The sequence below is a fragment of the Mytilus californianus genome, unplaced genomic scaffold (genome assembly GCF_021869535.1).
Source record: "Mytilus californianus isolate M0D057914Y unplaced genomic scaffold, xbMytCali1.0.p SCAF_2, whole genome shotgun sequence".
In the NCBI taxonomy this organism is placed as follows: Eukaryota; Metazoa; Mollusca; class Bivalvia; order Mytilida; family Mytilidae; genus Mytilus; species Mytilus californianus.
The window spans coordinates 65,073,010-65,089,989 of NW_026262668.1; the positions used below are offsets into that span (position 1 = coordinate 65,073,010).

Sequence of the window (16,980 nt, forward strand, 5' to 3'; positions counted from 1 at the left end):
GGGGACCTACAACAAATAAACACAATTTTTTCTAGATAACCGATTATGTTGTTTAAAGAAAAAGGGGGTCTACCACAGAAAGGAAGTACGACATATGACATTGATTACCATCATTCTTCAAAAATATGACACTGAGTAATATATTCGATTGGGATAATTATTTAAGCATATTGCCCAAGATGCGTATACGTGAACGTATCGGATACTTTGGATACGTTTCAAATTGACCGATCTCTATTTATAGTAGTAAACCTTGAGTTTAATTTGACATCTTTTGTGTTACCTGGTATACTTTTTACGTATAACAGCTTGTATTAAATAATGCTTAGCAGTTTATTTACCAAGGACAACACTTTCTTTATTTTATTTTAGTTATTTACCCATTTTTATGTTGATAAATCAATACTCAGATAACTTTTAAAAACTGCATTTTTTATATCCAAAATACCAGAATAAAATTATATCTTGTTTTATTTCATAAATTTTCAATTCATTTTGAATATATCCGCATTTTGAAGAGAACAATTAAAATTTGTGAACATCATTATAAAATCATCTTCAATACCTATGACAGTTTGAAATTCATCCCTAAAGGCAATACACTATTGTGTCATAATCTGTTTATTACCTATAGCATGTATATAAAAATTCCTGATTATTACCTATTCAGTGTTAACATCCTGATTATTACCTATTCTAATGTCACATTTGCATGGTCATGAATTCATGTTCAGTAAATATATTTTAATTAATTATTTTGAATTTGAATCATAGGTATTTACAAACTAAATTCTGAGACATACAATGTAGTTAACTAAGTCAATTTAGTGACAACTTACTTGCAAATACAATGTATATAAAAATATATTTTGAACTTCATGAAATACTTAGTTTATACCATGTTTACATACAAAATAAACTGTTAACACAGAGCTATGTATCGCCTATTTGTTATTTTGACAATGCAAATGTTGAAACTAAAATAGCAATACTTTAACATGTAAGTTATGCAAATATTCAAAGTCAATGAATAATGACTGAAGGTACAGGGCTAAACAATCTCCATGGAATCTCCATGGAAATGAGATGTGCCAATGCTTATACAACTGCATACCAAATACAATTGACTTTTCATAAGTCGTTCCCTTTAAACAAACCAAAATAAATATTTATAGATATTTTATTCATTGTAATTATTCATTGTGAGAAAAGATGCAACCTCCACAACCTGTTGTTCAATACGAATCATTAAGTTCATGATGGAACAATTAACACATTTTGTTTAATAAACCTTTTTTAAAGGGCAACTGTTATGACTCTGTGCATTGTTTCAGGAAAGTTAATTTAATAATATTATATTATTTATATTATTAAATATATATCCATTTAATTGAACTGTTTTGTTGTCCATGACTCAGGAATTATTTGAAAAATATACTAATAATGCATTCTTGCCAAATAAGTAACCTAAAAATAATAATTTTCACTGCAAAATATATGACTATTTGATTTGTAGTCAAATTCAACATGAATCTTCTCAAATTCTATTTAATACTAGTTTACAAAACCTTCAAAATGTACATCATCCAAGTCTAGGTTAGTCTATGGAAAGGTATATACTATGAAATTTAGAGCGAGGGGCTTGCCTCGAGCTCTTAATTTCATAGTATATACCTTTTCATAGACTATCCAATTTAGCACATATTTACTACTCGAGTAATCTTTTAATTGGTCTATTGATAGTTTATTTTGGCTGACTACTTGTATCACAGGTTTGTAAAACGGAGCTCATTAACGAAGTTTTGTAAATCTACTCAATAGTATCATTGTAAAATATGTTATTTCAAAAGGCCCTTGACTCCAGAATGAAAAGATGGTAGCTGCTGGTGTAAGTATGTATATTGATATAAAGCGGTGTTTTACTATACATGTTCTTCTTACATGGTAAGATGACCAAATAAATTGACCAAAAGCAGGCAATAATTAAATTGCAGTGGAAGCTTTACATGTTTTGAAAACATTTTTTAATTTCACAGTAAAACTAAAGCTATAATAAATTTGAAACATATAGATAGTTTGTACCCATAGATATAGTCTAGCAGATAGGCATTAAAAAGCAACTACCAATAGATCAGAGATTTTAGGTTTTGTGTTTTTTTTTTTTTTTTTTTTTTTTTTCTTATTTCAAAGTAAAAACTAAAAGATTTATCAGAATATGTTTAAATATATATATATAGGTGGCACATTATCTTCAGACATAATCACAGTTTTTCAATTCATGACATCGTCCTGAACATGCATGAAATATTTGTCACTGGAAATTAAGCAACCAATAATCAATAAATCAATCAATTCATGACGAAATAGATCACCTTCCTTAAAAAAGTTTAAAAAATTATCACCAAGTTGCTTTAATTTCCTTTCACAAGGTTTCATAGTACACACTTTTTTTGTGTACAAAGTAATTGCATGGATGATACATTATCATAATTTTAAGATATCGTTGTACTCTAATCAAGGTATAAAGAACCATATGTATTACCCTTTATTTAAATGAAAGAAATGTGCAATTGTCAAAAACATTTTTTAGACCCAAAGATTTTAATAGCAGGATATTTAAAAATCAATGTGAAAACTAATAACAAACTATTTAATTTAATTTGGAACACAGCATTTTATTTCAAAATAGCCAGTGGCAATTTTTGTTTTAAATATCTTGATTACGATACAATGAAATCTTACCCTTGTGGTCATTCTTGCGTAGTTACTTAGTACACGGGAAAAGTATGTACTATGAAAATTAGAAGGCAAATATAAGCAATTTGATTGGACGAGAAGTTGTAAGTATGTGCTAAAAGGTAATTATAAAAATTGTAAATAATAAGCCCTAGTATTTTTGATTATCACAAAAAAGGCGCTTTCCATCACCCTGAACTCCCCCTCCCCCTTTTGGATCCGCCACTGCAAACTATCTATATTTTTAAAATTTATTATAGCTTTAGTTTTTATGTGAAATTGAAAAATGTTGTCAAGAATTTAAAGCTTCCACTGCAATTTAATTATTGCCCGGTTTTGGTCAATTTATTTTGTCATCTTACCATGTAAAGAAGTACATGTATAGTAAAACACCACTTTATATCATTAAACATACTAACACCAGCAGCTATTCATTCTGGAGTCATGGGCCTTTTGAAATCACACATTTTACAATGATACTAGTGAGTAGAGTTACAAAACTACGTAAATGAGTTACACGTAGTCAGCCAAATTATATCAATAGACTAATTACAGGATTACTCAAGTTGTAAATATGTGCTAAATTGGATAGTGTATGGCAAGGTAAATACTATGAAATTAAGAGCTCGGGGCAAGCCCCTCGCTCTAAATTTCATAGTATATACCTTTCCATACACTAACCGACACTTAAGTAAATTGTTTCCTTTGTGTGCCTAATTTCATTAAGTTTGAATTTGCTAATTTACTGATTCCTGTTCACTAATGGAATTAGTATATGTAAGAGAATGATAATCCCTTTCTTCATGATTAAGTACGAGCGTTAGCGAGTTGTTATCATGAAGTAAGGGATTATCATTCTCTTACAAACTTAGAATATTTTAAAGTGCTCAAGCTCAAATGATCTCTTAATTGGTTGTATATAAGAATTAGTTTCATTGTCAGTGCAATGTTTATAATTAATGCATGACTTCCTTTTTAGGCATTTCATTTATGGATTAGTTTTAATAGTGATGTAAGGACTTTCTTATCATTAGGGAAATATTTTAAAAAAAATGCATTATACATATTATGTGATACAACAGAACAAAGATAATGAAGGAATTGTACATGTTTTCTGATTGTGAGTATGAATGTTAATCATGTAATATTTTAGTGAGGAATTATCCTTTTTTTTAATTTACAGTTTAAATCAATTGATACATTTGAGTTACAACTAAATTTTATTTAGCAGCCAATATTTTGGTCCGGCTTTTTCAGTACATCAAATACTATTTCATTATGTCAGGGAAATGTTCAAATAAAATGCCTTTAAAAGTTTTTTATATGTTCAAGACTTAAATTAAATTCCTGGGTTTTTTTTTATCGGAATATTGGAAATAACTATTCTTCCAAACCGCTAATTCAGTTATCAAAGTTTTTGAAAGCTATAAAGATTAAGGTATTTTGTTTATTTTAAAGTTTTTATTTTTTTTGCAAAAGCTTTCATATTGTTTAATTATTTAGTAATTTGAAGTTATTAATATTTTCATAATAACATTCACGGTACCAATTTTACTGCACAGTAAACTTCAACTTATTTTGAGTTTTTTGTTTGTTTCATAATTCAACTTTTAGTCAGTTTCAATCACTGTGTGATAAATCCTTTCAATCGGATAAATGTGCTTCGGGGTAGTTGTAACTCATATATAGAAACTCGTTGTTTTGAACTGTATATAGACCCTCATAATAGGATAATCCCTTACTAAGAACATGATTTACATTCATTCTTCACAATTAAGAGGCATCAAATCCTACAATGTCATTGGTCGAGAGCACTTTGCTATATTCTAAATTTAAAAACTAACCTTCAATTTTTGTAATTTTATGTAAAGGTTATATAATACTTGGTCATGTTTTATGAAGATTTAAAGCCCAAGGCGTAGCCGAGGGTTTTAAATGTTCATAAAACATGACCAAGTATTGTCTGACCAATTTAGAACATATTCACACTTTCGAGTGACCTTACAAAATTAGCCTTTCCCATTGTTATATTCAAACCTTAATAAGAATTCACTTTTTATAATGAAGTGTTAACTGGGTTAACAAAACGAATGTATAACATAGGTAATGATCATTTCAATGGATGGAATGAAATAGAAATAACATAGTTTTGTGAGGACAAAAAAAGATAATTTGTTCAAACATTGAGTTTTTCTTCTGCTTCAGGTAAAATTTAATACTTATATACCTTAAATTTCTTGATTTTAAAAAGCACACAATATTATATAAATCAGCTTTTTGAAATTTGTATATTTTTTGATAATTATAAAACTCACTCTAAAAATATTTGAATTACAACCATTCAACATCAGATGCTTACTTTTTATTGATGAATGAACATGTATTGTGGGTTTTTTTTTCGAAAAAAAAATCCTTTGCTTTATATATCAGCAGTCTGACATTGTTTTCTTGAAAGAAAGAAAATAATAATTGACTCGAATGTCTGCTTTCAAAATTGAATAAAAGATTATTTTACTTATATCTTTGCCCCATCTCATTTTTTGTTTGTTATATATATATGTACCATGATAAACATTTGCAAAATTCAAAATGTTTTTTTATAATTCTATTCTCTTTCATCTTTAATCAGTAGGCTATTTTCCCAAGGGGATTGTACACTTCGTTAGCGTAGTTATTAAGAGTTCACTTTCATAATTAATCTACAATGAAAAGTCATTCATGTGAAGCATTTTATAGAGCATGAAAAGCAATGTACTATGAAAATTAGAAGGGAAAAACTGACTTTTCATTGGACGAGAAGGGGTGAGTATGTTCTAAATTTATATGTGACCCTGACTGAGAAAATGGGTCCAGAAGAGATTTATACATATTTTCAGTTTTTTGCATTTTTTCAATGCTACTTACGTGCTTATCATGAATACAAAATTTTATGATGATATCTCAACTGGTTTCGAAAATACAGCATGTTCTTATTTGGCATGCATTTGCGTACATAATATATAATCAGAAAAATATGGAAATTCAAACAAAATTCGAACTTATTATTTTCTTTGGTAATTAGAATGTTGTAAATGTTTTCCACCTCAATATAATTATTAAATGTATTAAATGTATTAAAAATAAATACTCCAGAATTGAAAAGCTATCTTGATGACAAAATTTAGTTTTTTGTGAATATTTATGTGTTAAGTATGTGGTTTCCATGGAAACAAAACAATAAATATTCTAGATTTTCTTTTCAATATTCTCCAAATGTCTTAAATTTTACATATATTTTATGTGTTGTTTCTGGTGGTAATGTACTGTCTTCATGTCATTTTCCCTAAATCTGTATATTTTTCACATTGATACTTTGAAATTAAGTGTCCTTTTTTAAGTTTTGGTTTTCAATAAGTTGCTTTTTGTTATCATATGTTTTGTATGTGTGTTCTTTTTAAAATGATATATAAAAAAAAATTATCTAAACTTCCATCTGTTTTTTTCCAAAATTAAATGAAATAAAAACTTGAACTTAGTGGCATTGCTTTTGAAAATGTCTGTACCAAGATCAGAATATACCAGTTCTCTGCCATGTGGTCAATTTATTAACAACTAAAAACGTTTTGACTTTGTTGTTGACATTAGCCTTGAGAATTAAATATATTTAAATTTTTAAAAAATCAGAATAGTAGACAAAACAAACTTTAATATTTTATTACTTGAAAGCTCCGTTCTTGATGGACATTAATGTTTATTGGATTCTCCTTCATCGGTCAAGTCAACCTCAGTTATAGCAATGGTTGGCTTTGGACAGACTATGTCATTATAAGTTTCATTATAGCAATATTCCCCGATTTGTCTAACTAAGGGAAGAATAATAAAAGTAACATGTTATACCGCTATGAAATGTTAAACAATGTAAGAAAAACAATATGCTCGAACAAAAATATCAGCCATTTGCAATTACTTTAAACACAGGTAAATGAAAATAATTGTGTTGTTAGGTATACGTGTACAGTTCAAATAAAGAAAGGAAATATTTTTACAAAATAAATAATTTTGATGTTCATAGTACGAAGTGAAAATTTATAGTAACACCAAACACTTATCAAAGCTGGTATATAGACCAGATATAACCCTGAATAGCATTGAATAACAAAAAAGCATTACAATTAGTATCAACAGGTCAAATAAACAAGAAAGTACGATTTGAGAGTACTCGCAGTTACTGACAGCTAGTTAAAAGCCAAGAACAATTAACAATAAAAAAATCATGCATCAGAGACTAAAATCAACAAAAACACATCCCAGGGATTTAGTATCTTAACGTCATGGACAGTCAAAGAAGACTTGTGCAATGCCAAAAATAAATGTATCGCAAGGCAGTAGGATAGTTAGGAGGTTAACCTATTCATAGATCAAAATGAACGTGGGAGTGTCTTTATACACCCCGTTTGAAAAGAATGTTTTAATTTGCTGATGACAAAATCGATATTAGTGCCAATGTAAACTATATTCAAAGATCTAATTACAACATTGGTAAGATAACCTTTATTAATAAGTTTGTTTAAAGGTTCGATGAGTTTACACGTATCACATAGTGATTTCCGCGCTTTAAGTACAATATTACCGTAAAATTTAGGATGTGAAATACCGTTTTAATCAGCCAAATTTACTAATCAAATCTTTGTATCTATGAAAGAATTTAGTAAAAGTTTTACGTAATTTATGGTAACGAAATCCCTGACTTAATAATTTACCAGTGATGCATTGATAACGTTCGTTAAAATCTATGACATCACTACACACACGGGCATAACGAACGAGTTGGGATATATAAACACCGTATGATGGAGCCAAAGGAACATCGCCGTCTAAAAAAGGAAAATTAACAGTAGGGAATGAAAAGACGTCTCTTTTGTCGTAAATTTTCGTATGGAGTTTTCCTTTAGAGATTGAAATGTCCAAATCTAGAAAAGGACAACTACTGCTGTTTATGTTAGATTTAGTTAAAGTACGTTCTATTGGGTAAATTTCGGTAGTATATTTAGAGAACTCTGGATTATTTAACGAAAAAATATCATCTAGATAACGGAAGGTATTGTTGAATGTATCAACCAAATGTAACAATGACGTGTCTTTACTGAGTTTGGTCATAAACTGAGATTCATAGTAATACAGGAATAAATCTGCTATTGAAGGGGCGCCGTTAGTGCCCATAGGAATACCCACTACTTGTCGATACACTTTAGTAGAAAAATCATAACTGTCAACAGAATTAAAAGGACCATCAAAAGCATGTATTTTATCTAAAACCTCTAAAGAATTTTTAACACTCCAAAAATAATTAATACCATTACCACTTACTAGATGCGGAGATGAAACGGAATTTAAATGATTTTTTGTGCAATTTAGGTAACCAGTACATAGTAGGTGACTTTCAAATGTTCGGAAGAGGCTTTAAGCTGGGTAGTGGCAGTGATATGTGCTTATATGCTGCAGTGTTAAAATATTGCTGAAGGTATTGATTCAAATTTTAATATATGACAGGTTTCTCCATATCCTTGACTAACTAGGCAATAATATGGCTATTCCTACTGGACTTGATAACACTATCTGCAATCTGCAAAGTGATAAAATATAAATGCTATTACATAATCAACAAATATTGTACATGTAGTATGTTTTAAATGTAGCTATAAGAGACACTTCATTCAAAAACTGTTAAGTATGTTTTTTTTCTGCAATGGATTGGTTTGATTTTTGGTGTTTTAACGCCACTTTTAAGCACCGCTTTTGGGCTATTTCGTGGCGGCCAGTTTTTATTGGTGGAGGAAGCCGGAGTGCCCGGAGAAAACCACCGACCTTCGATAGGAAAACTGACAATCCTAGTCAATTGAGATTGGAGTCGAGTGCACCCGCACGAGCGGGGTTCGAACTCATAACCTCAGTGTTGACTGGTTAGTGATTACAGTAGTAACTACTTATACCACTCGGCCACCGAGGCCCCTCCTGCAATGGATATAGGATGCAAACATGTATAATCTTTCAATTGAATAATTATATTTATGTGGTTAATCAGTACCACGTGCACAGTGATAAGACTCATTGATAGATCCAGGGGTCAAGATGGAGTGTGAAAGACCCCCACCCCCACACATCCCTTTGATTGCCGAAAAAAATCATGTTTTTCTTGATGTATATAAATTTTAGTGTAAAATCATCCAAAACTTTTTAAGTGTCACACATTTTTGGGGGTAATCAATTATTGGGAATTACACCCTCTTTAAAATATTCCAGGATCTGCCCCTGAAACTTAAGGCAAGCACATTTAGGAATAAGATATATTGTGATGATAACAGAAAATAATCTTTCTTATCCTTCTTTTAATTCTTTATTGAACTATCATGATTCTGCCTAAATATTTAAATATGATTTTTTCAATGTACAAGTGTTTTGACACTTTTGAATTTTTAAGTGTTGACACAGTTAAAATCTAGTACTTTTTATAAGAAAAATGTAAATAAAAAAATTTAAACACAAACATGATATGAAATCTTAAATTAATAAAAAATTAATGTGAACGTTATTTGATTGTAATAAATGAACTCATTCTGGTTTTTATTCAGTATCTTTATTGAAATGAAATATTTTAATGGAAATAGAATTATGAAAACTTAAGGGAGCCTTATATAGAAAAAATGCTTTTGGCATAAAATGAACAAAAATGTTATGGTTTGAATTATACATAATATTATTGGCATCTATGTTTCCTTACCTTGACCGACTTTTCTTTTTAAACTCAGTTTAGAAGTAAAATAAAAAAAAACACAAATTAACATAAGTTTGAAATTAATGTCACTTCATTGCACTTAGGTGAAAAATGTGTTTTAAACATGTTTAACAGCTTTCCTGATAAAAAAAACCCAAATATATATATATATACCTTACATAAAAATGAGGAGATGTGGTTTGATTGGCAATGAGACAAGTATCTAATAAAGTTAAAATGAAGTGCTATTAAGCAATTTAAGGTACCGTACGGACATCAACAATGAGGAAATCCTATACGTTATAGCTGCCTGCATTAAAAAGTCAAGAGCATAAAAAATGTGAAACAATTCAAACGAGAAAACCATGAAAACTAAGAGCTTAATTCATAACAAAACAATAACGAAAAACAAATATGACAGACACGATCATATGACAACCACTAACTAAGGAACAAACTACAAAAATCAGTAGCAATCAGCTTAACTTAAAATATATGTAGGAGGCACACAGACTACTAACATAAGAACAAAAGACAAAAAGAGTCAACATACATGTACATGTAAATATTAAATTGTGTTTTTAACTCAGCTTTACTTCTAGACTGAGTTAAAAGGACACTTTATAGGTTAAGTTAAACAAGACTAGAATTACAAAGCCACTTCATAAATGTGTTCATTTTCAAAGACATGTAGATGCTGGTATAATATGCATATGTAGATGCTAGTCATGCTACATGCAATATAATATGCATATTCAGACTATAACATAAAGATGCAGATTTCAGATTAGTGCTGTCGGTATAATCTGTCTGTTAATTAAATTCATAGGTGTTTTAAACTTAACTTTAACATGTTTAACAGTGTTCGTAAACATCTGATGCATACATTTTGTGGAATATATTTATGTCATATGATTTGTCAATTTCAGAGAAAACTAGCTTAAACACTCTTTATCATACTAATACTAAACTACAATTTTGTCCTTTCATCATAAAAGGTGAATATGTACATGATAGAACATTAGTATGCCATGTGTGTAGTGTGGTAAAAAAAGTGCATCGAAATTTATAAATGATTTAGAGTCAATAACATTTTATTAATTTTAATGTGTACATAGATTTCTACACGCCACTTTCTACATATGCTTTGCATATAAAAATTATAAGTAATATTTAACAAAATGAAAGTACATTTTGGAATGCATGTAATATACATAAATGTATTACATGTATATTATGCATACATTTTTGTTCTTAATGAATACATGTCATATGCAAGTTGTCAGTCACATTTTCATTTACTTGTTGAGAGGGGTACACAGCCTGGGTTATTACAACATTTATTGATTTTACTTAACAATTTTATTTCATAAACATGATTGAGAAAATGTTAATATTCAAATGTTTTAAACTAATTTTAATTATTCAATATAATTACCTGTACGGCTCGGCTGTCACCTGTGAGTTTTGTATAGTACTCCCTTTATTCTGTTGGTAGCTGAACATGTACATGTGTACTGTATTTATCAAGTAAATCAGGTTTTCATTACATGGTTTTGACCACAATGTTTGGAAATCTTTAGAAAGAGCGTAAACCAACACTTTTGTATTTCACTTCTACGGCATATGTTTCATACATTCCCGATTTTAGTATTTAGGGAAAACAATTTTATCAGCGTGTCACTGTAATTTCTAGAAAAAAAAAATAACGACAAAGATGGTGTCGTTGTAATGTTTATTGTTCAGAGTTTCAGAAAATCTAACTCTAGGATATTGCATTTTTTTAAATTTTTCTCTGGATATATTTGAACAGGATGAGAAGTTCAAACAAATCTCCAATTACAGAGGATGAAAGCGCTACAAGAGGACAGTGGGGGAGAAAAATTGAGTACTTTCTAACAATGCTTGGTTTTTCAGTTGGTTTGGGAAACTTATGGCGCTTTCCATATATCTGTTTAAGAAACGGTGGAGGTTTGTATATTTTTAGAACTGCACTACTCTATATAATATGAAAAAGAAATGGTGAATTGAACAAAAAATCAACTATGAAAGTATGATTGCCATTTAAAATAAATCGCAGCTTTCAAAATTTTGAATCCGCTAATTTTAAGTGAAAAGGGGTAACACTAAACTCATTTTCTTAAATTGATGATAATATGTAAAATAAAATAAATTGTTTGAAGGGGGTTTACGACATTTTTTGCATACACGGATATGAGTTTGTTGCAGTGATTTTGATATGTTACGCAGGTGTAACACTAACGTATGACACCAATCGCAGTACACACGATATATGTCTCTAGAGCACCATTATATATCTCTTGAGAGCAAAAGCACAAAACGGTCAGAATAAAAAAAATAATAAACCAGGCCCCAACCAGTATACTTGGGTAGAAATCCCACTCTCCGGTCAGTAATTGACAAAGCTATGTAGATCGGGATTCCTAGGCTTTTTTTTCAAAAAACAGAAAGTGTTTGTTTCGAACAGCTACTGTAACACTGAAGCGATTAAAATCGATATTTGTCGAACAAACACGTCCATTCGATTAGGAAAAGCCCTTCTAAATAGTACTTACATCACACACATTTTATCATTAGAAAAAGGTCATGAGACTGAGAGAATTACAAAAAAAAGCGGACGATACAAAAGGCAGAATCAAAACTCATAGCTCGAAGAAACCCCAACAAAATCATAGCAAAAAAACAGTAATTTAAACCAGTACGTGTTTTAATAATGCTTATTGTGAAATAATGGGATACGTTGCGGCTCTTTGTGTAATAAAAGCGCTATCAATAATGTAAACCGCGTTTTCTTGCACATAGCGTTCGTTTTCTGTAATTAAAAAAAGCATATTACACTAGTACACGTAGCGTTGACTGTTTTACACTCATTAATGACTTTACACCTGATTTAGTGTAAGGACGTCATACGCAATCTGAGGAAAGCATGCCTTTGTCAAATGTCAAAACATCAGTATCGCCAGGACATTTGAATACGAATGTTTATAGCTTGATTGCAATAAAGATTATTTTTTAAATTTGCAAATTTATTGTAGGTGCATTTTTGATACCGTTTTTCATATGTTTGCTTTTATTTGGCATTCCTCTGTTTTTCTTGGAAACTGCTGTCGGACAATTTTCAGGTCAAGGACTGCTGCGTGTCTGGGAGGTATGCCCGATATTTAAAGGTATGATAAAAATCACGTAATCTTTTTTTTTTACTTTAATCATGGGATGAACAAGTGATGTAAAAACTTATCAAAGATAACAGGCTAACAGTTTGGCACGCCTTACGAGCGTTTTTGTCATTACAGACCCGTCAATAGCGCTCTTTTCAAAACAGTTGAAAGACCAAATCAAATATAAGTTGAGCAACATTAAAAACCAAAAATTCCGTAAAATCCTGCCCAATTCTAGTAAGGCCATCTATGAGAATACCATTTTAATTCTATCAATTTCTTAAGGAAATGTAATTAAGCAAAACAAAACTAGATAAACATCATTGAGTTGTATTGTTGTACAGATGACCCACTAACAGTATACACAAACATTTATAATATATTACCGCATGGCAAAGTGTAATGTTTTTTGGAGATAAATGTGATAAAACATAACTCTCACATAAAAATCATAATATTTATTCAAACTCGACAGTCTTATCTGTTATAAGTATAAATTAGCAAGTAAATGTTCATCTCAAAATATAACATATAAGTTTTTTTCATTTTTATATATTATATGTACAAATATTACTTGCAGGTGTTGGTATTGGTATGACAATCATGAATGTCGTATGCAGTATTTACTATAACGTCATTCTTGCGTGGACTATTTATTATCTTGGTAATTCTTTTATTAGTCCTTTACCTTGGACTACATGTGACAATAAATGGAATAGTCCACAGTGCGTAACTGATCGTGGCGTTCTTGATCAAGGAAGAAACTTTACCACTCAAAATCACAATTTAACGTTTCAAATGCTCAACATGGGTGTTTATAACACAACCACTTCAAACGAATATACGTGGACAAATGATACTTTAAAGTTGGTGACTGCTCAGGAGGAATTTTGGCAGTAAGTTCCATACAAAAGCTCTTCATATTACATATCATAACCCTAAAAAAGAAAAAAATAACTTTATCTGCTATGTACAAATGAAGGTTTTGGTTTTAAGTAATGTTTTTCTGACTATATTCATTAGCTTTTTTATCCAGGACCAGTAAGATTTTTTTTAACTCGACGTCTTTTATTTTACATCCGCAATGTTTCCTTAAATCTCAAATGGAAAAGATCGATTATACAGTTTTTCCTGAAGTGTCTACATCTAAAATAACACATCTTTTTAAAATTGTCTGTCAATGAATTTAGAAATTATTAAGAAACTGAGGTTCCAACTCCCGCATGCACAGTTGACCTTAGAAAGATTTGGCTATTATTTTAAGGTCTTTTTTTTAGTTATAAAGCTCTTCAACTGTTTCGGTACTTATAAATCCTTGGCTTTCAAACTTTTGGCTTTGAGCATTCGTGGTGAAGGTAAATCAAGAAATGCGTTTGGACGCATTAAATTTATAATTTGTTATTTAAACAGTCCTGATAAGTGAATATTATCGTTTTTCATTTCGTCCTCTTAAATTCTGATGAAAATCGCACAAAGCATCATTTTTTTTTTTGTCATGAATCATGTCAGTACCGAAGCACTGACTACTGAGCTTATGATACTACGGGGAATAATAGTCCACCAGCAGTGGTATACAACCCAGTGTTGACCAAAATGAAAACAACAATTTATAAATTGTATGCGTCCACAGGTTTTTATTGATTTACATTCATCAGGAACGTTCAAAGCCAAAACTTTGAAAGCCAGGGATGTAAAAGTATCAACCATCTTGAAGAACAATCTAACTGAAAGAGAACTAAAGATAACAGTCAAATCTATCTAAGGTCAACTTTGCCTGAGGAACCTTTGTTTCTTAATAATTTCTAAATTTATTGACAGACAATTTAAGAAAGTTGTTATAAATCATGTCAGTACCAAAGCACTGACTACTTAGCTGATAATACCCTTGGGGAGTAGTAGAAATATAACAAGTACGATGGAATGTTTAGTATGATATACATGTAGAAGTTGTATAAGGCTTGCACGTTTGGAAATAGAAGTATAAAAAAGAAAATAGTTTCATAAATTTTTGTCTAGAAAGGTAATATATAAAATTATTTTTGATAATGTTGGAATATGTTTCAGATATAACGTTCTTCAGATGTCTTCTGGACTACATGATATTGGAGACCTAAACTGGCGATTGGCCCTATCCTTGTTTGGAGCATGGTTGCTCATCTGTTTGTGTATAAGTAAAGGCGTAAAATCTGTTGGAAAGGCAATACTAAATTTAATATAATTTTAGCTATACTTATTACTACTGAATTGCCAGTTCTGTGATTTGAGGGAGTTAACATACTAATTTAAAGTCACCATATAATCATATCGCAATGTAATAACTATAGCAATGTAATAATTACAGGTGACACGCAGCTGATTAATCTTATTCAAAATCCCTCGTTTCGTGGCTGAAATCTATGTTTTTTGTTGAAAATACATGCGGTATGATTTGAGAAATAAGGTATAGATCACGAATTTGGAAGCTGTGCCACAAATATTAATTGGCCTTAAACTTTAAAGAGTACGTTTAAAACACGCGTTATGCTCAGTGAAATCAAGAGTTTAAGTTTATATCAAAATATCGTTACCATATGGTCGATATCGGTACTTGAAAGTTGTCATTGTCATTGTCAACTCGAGCCGAGACAAAACTTTCTTTTTACATCATACCGGTCATTTATGCGTTTAGTGAGAAAATCGTGATTCAAGTTTTTACGCAGCATTTGAATTATAAAGTTTGTCTTATTATAGTCGTTAATGTTTGTTTTCATCAGAATATTACTACTTAATGTATAAATAAAGGGTAGCAACAAACTATTCCATTCCACAAATGTGATTAAAACGATAAAATTCCATCAGATTGGACGTAAGAAAAGAGTGTTTGTTGCAAGTTGTAAGAAAATTTACTATATTATGTATGTGTATGTTATAGCTACCAGACGTGATTGAATTTTCAAAATGAACTAGCAATTGGTTAATATGCTTGTATATAACATAAGAAATTGCTTCAAAAAAAAATAAAATACCAAAGGGAATTCAAACTCATTAGTCGAACAAAACATTGACAATGCCATGGCAAAAAACAACAAGAGTGCACACGCTGAAATGTCTCTCCTTCTTTACTGACCATTGATTTTATGTTGATAGTCCTAAATATAAAGCTTTACCAAAAGTATCACATAAACTTAACATGATCCAAGAAAATGAGGTCAAGGTCAGATAAACCAAACCGAAAATACATATACACCTTACAATCATTCAATACACCAAATATAGTTGACATATTGCTTATAGTTTCTAAGAAACAGACTTAAACAGGAAAACCAAACATTGACCAATGAACCACGAAAATAAGGTCAAGGTCAGATGAACCATGCCAGACAGACATGTACACCTTACAATCAATCTATGCATTAAATAAAGTTGACCTATTGCTTATAGTATCTAAGAAACAAACTTTACCATGAAAACTTAACATTGACCAATAAACCATGGAAATGAGGTCAAGGACAATGGACATATGACAGACAGAAACTTCATAACATAAGGCATATATATACAAAGTATGAAGCATCCAGGTCTTCCATCTTGGAAAATATAAAGCTTTTAAGAAGTTAGCTAACGCCGCCGCCGCCGCCGGATCACTATCCCTATGTCGAGCTTTCTGCGACAAAAGTCGCAGGCTCGACAAAAAAAAACGACCAAAATACAAATAACAGTTAACAAAACACAACATAGAAAACAAAAGACTGAGCTACACAAATCCCACCAAAAACCGCAGTGATCTCTTGTGCTTCGGAAAGGTAAGCAGATCCTCCTTTAAGTTAGAATTCGTTATGTTTCTAGGTTGTTTACGTTACAGCCACTTTGCCGTATGTTCTTCTAACTATCGTCCTCGTCAAAGGATTAACCCTAGATGGATCTATCGATGGAGTGATCTTATATTTGAAACCAGATTTTAGCAAATTGCTTAAATTGCAGGTATTTACGATTATATTTTTACTATGATATCATGCTTTGACAACATACAAAAATATAAGCCTACTGTTTAACATAGAATAAATATTTTAGTTTTAGATCCTTGTTTGTTTTATTAGTTATTATTGGCTTTGAACTAGCTGTCAGTAGCTGCGACTACTCTCAGATCTGTACTTAGCGGTTTTTTTGTTGTTGTTGTAGGGATGTATTAATACCCTGCCACGTCCGGTCTGTGTTTTTGTTAGATGTTTTTCTGCTGTGTATCGATCTGATGAGTTAAGCCTTTTTCAACTGATTTTTATAGTTTGTTCTTATGTCGTACTGTTACACCATTGTCCCAGGTTAGGGGGAGGATTT

The 16,980-nt window shown here is 30.6% G+C and overlaps 1 protein-coding gene and 1 long non-coding RNA gene across 5 annotated transcripts in view; one reads left to right on the top strand and one right to left on the bottom strand.

Annotated features, from left to right (window-relative positions):
• The window catches only part of LOC127730250 (sodium- and chloride-dependent glycine transporter 1-like), a 118,197-nt gene that overhangs the window by 74,035 nt on the left and 27,182 nt on the right, over window positions 1–16,980 (top strand). For all 3 annotated transcript variants that reach the window (XM_052238554.1, XM_052238555.1, XM_052238553.1), the window contains exons 2-6: window positions 11,301–11,458; window positions 12,544–12,675; window positions 13,247–13,562; window positions 14,731–14,863; window positions 16,492–16,626. In XM_052238554.1, coding sequence (XP_052094514.1) covers window positions 11,301–11,458; window positions 12,544–12,675; window positions 13,247–13,562; window positions 14,731–14,863; window positions 16,492–16,626 — 874 coding nt within the window. The remainder of the gene's footprint in view (window positions 1–11,300; window positions 11,459–12,543; window positions 12,676–13,246; window positions 13,563–14,730; window positions 14,864–16,491; window positions 16,627–16,980) is intronic.
• Window positions 1–16,980, bottom strand: part of LOC127730258 (uncharacterized) — a 346,186-nt gene that overhangs the window by 21,876 nt on the left and 307,330 nt on the right. The window lies entirely within an intron of this gene.